We start from the raw sequence: 10,284 nt of genomic DNA on the forward strand, positions 1-10,284 counted from the left end.
CCACCGTATAATCCCATGCAATGGGGGGTGGAGAATAATAATAGAAGGTGGCAAACATATTCTACATTGTTCCAGTGGATTCCATCGCCACCTTTTACGCCATGGACAGCACAGTGACACGTCGAATCACCTGAGTTTTGATTAATTTATTTATATTTCCCATTCAAAATGCTATGAGATAGAAAGGTGAGAAAGCTTGAGACACATGCTTAAAAACACTGCAAAGATTATAGCCACAAAAAAATGATGTTTGTTACATCGTGTTTTATTATACTTAGCATAAACAGCTAACTACTGTGGGCTTTGTTGGCGTTGTCTCTTTTATTTCTTTTTGGTCATTTGAGACAAAACTGGTCATTGTCTTTGCCCCCATTGCCATTAACGTTTTTATGATACCATTTTTGCATTCAATGTGCTAAAAAATATCTAACAGTGTGTTGTGTAGAATCATTGGTATTCTTAAATTCATCAAAACTTTGAAGGGATTTACAAAAGTTGCTCTCATGAGAGTTCACCATGTGTATGTGTTTCTTTGGTTTACGACTAACCATTTCTATCTAAAAAAGAGTAATTTCACCAACCAACCTCAAATTATGGACCATATTGTAAAGTGGTCCCCTAGCTTTAAAATGGTCTAATATCAGTATCATATCAACCAGGTCTTTCTTTCGTCTTTGCTATTAACTTTGGCGTTAAATGTCAACTCATATTTGAAGTGAACATATCAAAACGCATTGATCAAATAATAAACACGTTTATGCCTACAATATAGACATTTTGGATTTATCGTGTTAAAAAATGTAGCAATCTAATTTTATTGACAATGTTTCTTTTTAACATGATACATTTAACCTATCCACACCATAGGTACACACATTTTAATATTTTAAATCATGTGTTCTAAACATATTTTATGCTTTGAATAGACATTTAGCACCTAAATTGATATCTAGATTGACGAAATGAGCTAGGATAGAGGGTAGTGGACTAAGATCGTATTCAAATTGTTCAACTCGAAAAAAGGTTCGAATCTAACCTGAAAGAAGAAACAAACAACTTTAGAAACAAAAAAATAATGAAAACAACTAAAAGAAGAAATTCAAGAATAAAAATAAATAAATATTCAAAACATAGACAAATAAAGAAAACAAAAATTAAAAGGAGGAAGATGGACCGATGGATATGGATAGAAGATAGTTGTCCAACTGAACCATTTGAGATATAAACCCCAATAAATTCAATTAATGACTCTAATTGACCCCCAAGAAATAATATTTGACAAATTAAAGGATGAAGAATGGGTTCGCACGACTCTTTGAAGAAAATTGAGAAAAAATTTTAATTTTAAAAATTACAAAATAACAATTTTGCGCTAAAGAAATTAACTGCAAGAGTTGAAAATTTTATTAATGAATGAATCAATGCCTTCAATGAAAAATGAAAAGGTCATTATATAGGCTAATTAATTACATCCAAATAAAACTCTCAAGTATAATGAAACTCTAATTAATCTAAACAATGAGCAATTTTAGTAGAACTAAACTTTCTAGTTAACTAAGAAACATAAAACTTCTAAACAATTTTAATTACTTAAAAATATCCTTAAATTCATAATAAATAAATAAAACCTAATAGATACAATATTGTGCTCATATATAATCAAAATTAGGCCTTAAACTTGAACCCAATATGATTTAAACTTGAATTAAAGCCTGAAACTTGTAATTTCCCATAATAATCTTGTCCAAAAATTTTGCTCGCACAACCTTTAGTAAAATGGTCATAACTTGACCTTTCAAAATCGAAAACAAGTAATTCAAAGTGCGTTTCGAAGCTAAGAAATAGATCTTCAAACACTATGATAAGACATCTCATTTCAGAAATTCTTGGATCCCATCAAAAAATTCGTCGCAAGTTGACTGATCTTTCAAACTTGAAAATTGGCAACTTGGTTGAATTGACTTTAACAACTTTCACCTCATCCATGCATGTATCAAGCTTATTAATGAAATAATGATACTTTCAGGATTGAATATTAAAATGTTTTGAGCATTATAAACCAATTTCAAATCTAAGCGATAATTTGGAGACATTTACTAAAATTATCCCAATTAAAAACAAATCATTTGCAAGTATTCATTTACTGAAATACTTGTATTTCTAAATATAATGTGGGTATAAAGATATAATGTTTCAAAAACATGACAAAATTAAATATACTTTTTTAGGGGATGACGTGTGTTCATACTATTTGTTTGGGCCTAAAAAGGTAGTTTGTTATGGAGAGGGTGATCAACCCTTATGCTTAGATATTTGTTGTGGCCATGTCATCACGAAGGACAAGGCCACTCATCTTGGTCTTCAATAGATTTTTCCATAGGAGACGAGACCTCTCACCTTGGTCTTTAGTAAATTTTTCCAAGGGGAATGAGATCTCTCACATTAGTTAATTTATCAAAAGGGACAAACCTATCACTATAGTATTCTTTTCCGCACACTATGTTGGATTCGTGCTTTCCTTGTTTCTTGTTTGGGGGGATGTCAGCTGCTTTCTTAGTGATGTTTGTTCTTTGTCATGAAGAGGTTGAACAAGATGTCCCAGTTACGTAAAGATTTTGAATGTGATGTCATTGATGGCGTTGTTGCGTGCCTTCTAAGTGGATGAGAATTTTTGGGTCACCTCCACTAACATTTTCTTTTGTCAGGTTCCTTGTTCGTATTCTATTAAAGCCCTCATATTGATGAGGTGGCAATCGTCCTTTTATTTGTTTCTATGGAAATAAGGTGTACAAAAGAAGTTGAATGAGATGTTTGGTGGTGACAATTGTGCATTTAAGACATTGAGGGTATATGATCTTTCAAGTGGCACTGCCTTTATTTCTTCATGCTCAAGTAACCTTCATTTTCGTTGTTGCCCTCTTTAAAGATCCATCGCCACCCCTTCTATACCAACATTGACTTCTCTAGATATCTAACATCATGTCATCCCTAAGAGAGTTTAGTTAAATCAAGAATTTCAACACCTTTCTTTCTTAGGGTATCATTTGTCACCCTTAGTGTTGCCATTGTCATGTTTTACCGTGATGCGACGAATTTCTTTTGTTGGCGAGGGTGCATTTATATTTCTTTAGGGGACCTATCTTCCTAATTGAGAACCTCATTTATCCTGATATTCAGATATTCTTTCTATAGGAGAAATGTGTTTATTCATGTACATCACCCGCTTCTATGTCAATACTTTGAAACTATCTTTTCCTTCTTGTGTTACCTAAAACCTTGGGGAATAATCCTAGTAGTTGAGTGGGAATCTAAAAAAATGTTGTTTGTCTTCCTTGCCTCTAATTCCCACCCTAATGGTTTTCTTCCCTCGTGGTTGGTTCCTTAATGTTTCAACTCGTATCTTCGCCACATCTCCTCATTTAGTAACAAGATTTAAGGAGTAACCTTGAAGGTCATTCATTCTGTTATAGTATGGCGTAAGGTCTATACCTTTCTTTATTCTTAGGGAGTGGCTTAATTTCAAACAAACTTCTCTTTTCTTCACACCACTTCCTAGACACTGTATGCATCTTGATTCAGGTAAGGAGACTTGAAAAGAGAATAAGTTTATCTGCTGTTAGACTTATTATAGCCTTCGACTTTGATCCTTGTGGTATCTTCTTCCATTTTCACAGAGTGTCCTTTTATTAACCTTTGCAAAGAAATGTCATTGATTGGTAGTAGGTGTTTTCGTAGCCTATGCGTCAACTTATGCTCCTTTTGATGACCTCTTGTGCAAAGGATGAAGGGTTTCTAACTTGATTCATGTGGAGAAAAGGGATAGTTTGCCACATTCCCACTAAGGATTTCTCCTTACGAAGTGTTTAAAAGGAGTATAATGATGAAAAGGAGCAAGTGATACTCCTTTTAGATGTTTCGGGTAGTGATAGTTACGACACATTACTATAGCCTCATCTTTCATCCACTAAACAAAAGGACAGTTTGGGTCTCCTTAAAATAAGGGCAGTGTTGTTGTTCCAAAGGTCGCCTTTGGTTCCAAGATGAATTTTCTCATTTTATTGGTTGTTCTTCATCCCTCTTAGCTTCTTCTTGAACATATTCTTGAAGTTGAGACTAAAAAAATGTTTTAAGCTTATAGCTCTCAGTATTGTTGGACAGTTGGTTGTGAGCCTTTTTCCTCCTCAAAACCACAATGATATTTAATGATTTGAAGAGTTGGAAGAGAGAGGATGGGCATGCTTGCTACTCCACTATGATACTTGTAAGTAAGAGGAATGGTACGCCTCTATCATGTTATCTTAGACTCATTTTCCAAGCTTATCCCAATGTTAGTTATAGGGAATCTTAGTCTTTTTGTTCTTGGTGATTATATATTTTATAAGGTAAAGATAGCATCTTTTAGTGCTTTTGTTAGAAATTGTGTGACCCAAATCCCTGTTAAACATAAAATACAAGTGGCAAGGTAGGGGGATCTATGAGGACGAAGGCTACATAAATGGAATCCATAGAAAAGTTTACTTCCTCTATTTGATGTTGATTAGAATAAGGTGTTCTAACATTACTGCATTACTTCTATTTGACTTTGATTAGAATAAGGTTTTAAACTAATAAATAGACGTAATCGTCTCCCCTCTTGTATCATTCGAATTCAACATAGTGAATTTTCTTCTCCTCTGCCCGTGGTTTTTTCCCGAAAAGGTTTTCACTTAAAATTTTGTGTGTTCTATTTTCTCTCTTTTCTTTGCGATACACTGCCATTATCTTCATCCTATTTTCACAGTTCCCATAAATAGTATTAATTTTTATAACAATAAAGTTATACAAGGTGTTTGATGGTACAACATAAGTTGTTCACACTGCAAGAGGTGTGGAAAGCCATTGGAGTGAAGGTGGTTCACACTGTGAATGGTGTGGAGAGCTATTAGATTGGTGGTTCGAGACTAAGTTTTGACTAAGTATCTATTGTATGGATGTCTTCATTTTTACCCTAATGTTGAGGGGTATTTATAAAAGAAAGAATATAAATTTATCATAGAATTCTTGCATATATCCATGTATATATATGATGTTGTAGCCGAAATTAAAAAGCATCAAAATACTTTGGAAAACTCTATCGAAATTTTACCTAAAAAATAATTTGGATAATTTTCTTTTACTCAAATAAATTTTGTTTTTCTTGAGTTCAGATTATTCTAGATTTTTTAGGCTTATAATTGCAATCATCTAGGAATTGAAATTTATGTCCAGAAGTTGAATTTTCGATTTGACACATACAATTAAGGATTTCGAGTTCCACCCTCTATGAAGTCTTGATTTTTGTCTTGTGTTTAGTTCTTTGATGTTAAAGTCTACCCTCTAATAATTCGAGAGTTTGGGCATAACGAAGATCATTAAGATGAAAGTTTCAAGACTTTGGACTTCAGTTTAATTTGGTTGAAAAAATTGAGCATCTTCTAAAGCCCCTTTTGTGATTTGGACATCTCCCAAGCCTCGGAACACAAGTACCTAATTTGATTAGATTTATTACTCTAGATATCACAATAAATGTATGTTTTAGAATATTTTTAAAATTTTCCTATGCTAACTCTAGCCTATTTTCTAAACGATTTTACAATAAACTCATCTTTCCTCCATTGAGCGAAATGACGATGTGAGAGCTTCTCAAAATTGTGGTCAATCTACTGTTCCAATGGTTGTCTTTGGTCCCAAGATGAATTTTTTCTCCTTTTCTTAGCTAATCCTTATCCCTCTTGGCATATTCTCAAACATATTCTTGGAGTTGAGCCTAGAGAAATTTATTTTGGGCTTGTAGCTTTCAATATTGTTGGATAGTTGGTTGGGAGCCCATTTCCTCAAAATCACAATAATAATCCTCTTCCCATTATTTTGGGGAGTTAGAAAGAGAGGATGGACGGGTTTACTACTCCATTGCGATATCTATATGTAATAGGAGGTATGGTAAGCCTCTACTACGTTATCTTGGCCCCATTCTCTGAGCCTATCCTATTGTTAGTTATAGGGGATGTCTTAGTCTTCTTATTCTTAATTGTAGCCTTTAGGGGCTAAAGATAGTTATTTTTAGAGTGTGCATAGACGACATCAATTATTATAAACACTAAAGCTATACAAGGTGTTTAATGGTACAACGAAGGCTGTTCACACCATAAAGGGTGTGGAAAGCTACTAGAGTAAGGGCGATTCACACATGAATGGTGCAAAGCGCTATTAGATTGGTGGTTTGAAAGAGTTTAGGACTAAGTATCTATTCTATGGATGCCTTTATCGTTTCCACAATGTTGAAGGGTATTTATAGAGGGAAGATGGTTGGGCGTGGGTCCTAGCCATTGAGTTCCTTACCCCATAGATGCCATGGTAGGGTGTTGGATGTTAGCCTAGGACATTGTTGGAATTAACTTGAACAGGCTAAACGAGGTGCTTGTTAGGCATAGACATGATGGATTGATGGATGTCACCAAGAATCTTTTTCAATATATCATCTGGGAATTGTGTGAGCTTGCTTAGTATGACATGATATTTGGCGAGGCCCTTGAGACCGAACTTCGTCATGCATAAAGTTAAGTATTGCTAGAATATTTTTATAATCCTCAAATAATTTGATGAAAGAATTTAAAGCGAAAATACAACGGTATTTCGTATTAAATATATACACATATCCAATACTACATCCTAATCCCATTATCTTAATCTCAAATGGCATTATTGGCCTTGTATATCTAATCCCAAACCCAAACGACAAAACTTGAGACTTCCTCCCCCTATCCTTCAACAATGATATTAAAAGCCTCGATTCACTACGTACTCTAAGCAAAAACAACATAAAATTTCAAGTGATAATCAACTTCAAAGGCCAGTTATCCCTTAGGGACCACTCAATAAACTACAACCGTACATTTGTATGGCAAATACAAAGGCCAACACTGTGCAAACAAACATTCTGGTTCTTAATTAATACTTTGAACTAGATCTTACATCCAAATACGCCACATGAACCCATTTCTTTTTTCTTATATAAATAATACCCCCAACCTCCCCCATGTTACTATGAAATCTCAACCCAGCACTTCCCCATTATTTGCATTTATTTGTCTCTCACCATCTTCTCCTTTACACCCAAAACCCAAATTTTCTTTGTCTTCATCTCCACAAGTGGCTTCATTTCTTTTATTACCAACAAAGAATCTTTTAAAACATACAGACAGACCCAGATAGATCTCAAAAACCTGTCCATTTTTGGAACCTCTATATAAGTAAGTTACCAGGTTCTTTTTTTCCCCTCAAGGAAATACCAAAAAAATGCAGGTGAGATTTGTAACTCAAAAAATAAGATAAAAGGAGTGTTGCATTGTCCTCAAAAAGCTTATGAAATCCCTCATTGTGAATTTATAGCAGATTTTTCAGTGGCTGTTTAAGGTTTCTCGTGAACAGGGAGCTCAGAATACTACTATTAAAGGTATGGAAAAGGTTAAATTCTATAGAAAGTCCGTGTAATATGTGTTTTTGGCATATTTAGTCCCTAGACGATGATATAATCATTTCTAGCCCCTTTAATTTTCAAAATGTAAACTTTTGGTCTCAAGGACATTTTTTCCCCATATAATTTGACTTGTGTTTCAAGGCATGCAATGATTTGACACATACACGTACATTTTGTACTATTAGCCGAATATAATATTATATCATTTTTTGGCCTTTTTAATATGTAAACAAATTATCAAATTATAGTAACATGTCACGTCATATCAGATGAAATTAATGATCAAAATTGACCTTAGGTAGAGACTAAATCCATCGAAAACGCATAATACAAGAACCTTATTACAAAATTTAACCCACTACATATAAATGAGTTTTCTAATTACTTTCTTGATTTTAAATTTTATTTTTCAGATCAAGAAGATAAATCTAAAGATATAATTCCATATAAGAAGAAAAGAAGATCAAAGAGTAAGAAATTTAAACCAATTATATTTCTATGCAATAAAGACATTGCAAAAGCCTGCTTTTATAGTACTATCTATTTGAGAAGAGTCCACAGCTCTCATACCACCACACCTCATCAGCCTCCCCATAATAATTCCAAATCCATAACCAAGATGAAGAAAAACGGGTTAGATGTTGGTCACAAATCAGATTCCAGCAAAGTGATACCATTGAGTGAAGTTGCAGTGTCACCATCATCGATGACCAAAAAGATCAATGGTGATCATCATCAATGTAGCAACAACAAAGAAAAGAAAGATGGTGGTGGTAATAAGCCTAAAACCATGTCTCGAATGAAGGAGTTGTTGAGATGGGCTGCCCCTGGCAAAGCTGAGAGAGGAGGAAAGTTGAACCAAAAGGTATTTTAAAAGAACTAAGTTTACTTTAGTATAATTTTTTTTTTTTGTTTATTTTGATTCTTGAATTTAGAAAAATGTAAAAATTTGATGACGTGGCACTTTAAAATTGTATCGTGTCATTAAATCATTTTTTTGAATGATGATGTGGTATAATTTAAAAGTGTTATATCATCAAATTTTTACATTTTCCAAGTTTAAAGATTATAATGAATCTAGTTATCAAGTTTGTATATATCAAAGTAGACAAAAATATATATATAGATACCAAATTTAGGGGCCAAAAACTATATTAACCTAAAAAAAAATTGGGTTCATTAAATCTTGTTATTTAGTGGCTGAGAATGTGTGTAATAATGGGAGCATTTCGGATATTATGTGTTCTTTTTTCAGGTTTCGAAGTTAAGGGACAGTGGTGGGGCTTCGAAGACAACAGTATCAAACTCGGATGGTCGTCGACTCAGTGCCAGTGAATCACCGAAGATAAGTTTCAGATGGGATCATGGTTCCATTTCCAGGATTTCAATGGCTGCTTCTTCGATGAGAAACGATGAAGCAGAAGCTTGCAATATGATATCATTGAATTCAACTGTTATACATGGGTTGAATCGATGCTCTGGCAGGAGAGGAAACTGGATCACTACTGACTCTGAATGTAAGAACTATATAAATGCACGCATGCATATACGTGAGGGGAGTCTGTTCTGAGATAAGTTTTGCAAAGCGTTATTTGTTGGAAGCTGAGGGACCTTTAAATGTGTCAATATTAAATTTTTGAGTGCTTATATCTTCGGGTTTTGCCTCGATTTACGAAGAGAGAGCACCTTTACCTATCAAAAGCAAATGTTGACACTCTTGCTCTCTGTGAACCCGTTGATACTTCAAACTCTTGATAGAGTCGATTTGTGAATCCATTTTGACTCTTGACGAAAGTAGATGACAAAACATAATGATAAAATCAAACTCGATACTAGATCTATTGAAGTCAACACTTAAAGATGAATGCTTCACAAACTTTCTTTCTTAAGAAGTCAAAATCCCCTTAACACATACATGCATATGCATATATATCTATGTATTAATATGGTTTATTGTTTTGGACAGTTGTGGTGTTGGAGCTATGAGGATGATAATGGAAGGGAGAAGCTGAAATGAGCAAATGCTTCATAGATTTAGATGGATAAAAAGGAGATATTAGTAAGGGAGGGTCGAAGATCTGAAATTAATGTTTTAAGTGTAACACAGCAGAGAGACTAATGAAAATTATTATGACTTTAATATCCATTTTGCATGAAAATATTGAATGATATGTGATATGTGTGGTGTTTATTGGTCAAATAAAAGTACCTAAAAATAAAGAATGAATGTCGAGAGCTGAGGGACTCATACCCTTTATTAGATTTAGAGATTTTCTTTGACTATTCAAAACTCTTCTCAACATACATTTTATGGATTTACTTTTTAATTTATTAATAATTGTTTATACTCTCTCTTCAATTCATAAATAAGAGGTTAATACGTTTTAGCGTACTCGAACCTAAATCCTCTTACATTGACAACAATGCCCATATCAATTAAATTAAAATTCAATCGACTATTTTTATTAATTAATTAAACGAGGATGAGTGTAATAAATACTTGAAAAATAATTAAAAAAATAAAATATAATTTCAAACGTATTAAATTTAAATTAGATTGTATCTGGTGGAAAAATATTTCATCTATTTTTAAAAATTATTAAATAATCAATATGGTAATAATTTTATGTTTTAATATTATTTTTGGTGAATTATATTTTAATATTATTGAACACATGTTTGATATTTAGATTTTAATTTTAATTATTTTATTTAAAGATGATATAAAATCATAAAAGGTCAAATGTATTGTAATAATATTAATTAAAATTTAAAAAGAAAATATATTT

At 33.0% G+C, this 10,284-nt stretch overlaps 1 protein-coding gene across 2 annotated transcripts; it reads left to right on the top strand.

The window, feature by feature from the left end:
- The first annotated feature begins 7,038 nt into the window (after positions 1 to 7,038).
- Positions 7,039 to 9,637, top strand: LOC105792345 (uncharacterized). 2 transcript variants are annotated; one of them, XM_012620877.2, is made up of 5 exons: positions 7,039 to 7,320; positions 7,408 to 7,471; positions 7,909 to 8,360; positions 8,751 to 9,012; positions 9,462 to 9,637. In XM_012620877.2, the coding sequence occupies exons 1-5, from the start codon at positions 7,315 to 7,317 to the stop codon at positions 9,479 to 9,481; spliced, it is 804 nt and encodes a 267-aa protein (XP_012476331.1). In that variant the 5' UTR covers positions 7,039 to 7,314; the 3' UTR covers positions 9,482 to 9,637. The 2 variants fall into 2 exon arrangements, with proteins under 2 accessions (XP_012476331.1, XP_012476330.2); XM_012620876.2 differs by having other exon boundaries at positions 7,040 to 7,320; positions 7,411 to 7,471.
- Positions 9,638 to 10,284: the final 647 nt, after the last annotated feature.

The sequence above is a fragment of the Gossypium raimondii genome, chromosome 8 (assembly GCF_025698545.1).
Source record: "Gossypium raimondii isolate GPD5lz chromosome 8, ASM2569854v1, whole genome shotgun sequence".
Taxonomy (NCBI): domain Eukaryota; kingdom Viridiplantae; phylum Streptophyta; class Magnoliopsida; order Malvales; family Malvaceae; genus Gossypium; species Gossypium raimondii.

Coding starts and splice junctions, on each gene's coding strand:
- LOC105792345 (XM_012620877.2), top strand. Junction 8,361..8,750: donor GAGGAAAGTTGAACCAAAAG/GTATTTTAAAAG, acceptor TTCTTTTTTCAG/GTTTCGAAGTTAAGGGACAG. Junction 9,013..9,461: donor GATCACTACTGACTCTGAAT/GTAAGAACTATA, acceptor TGTTTTGGACAG/TTGTGGTGTTGGAGCTATGA.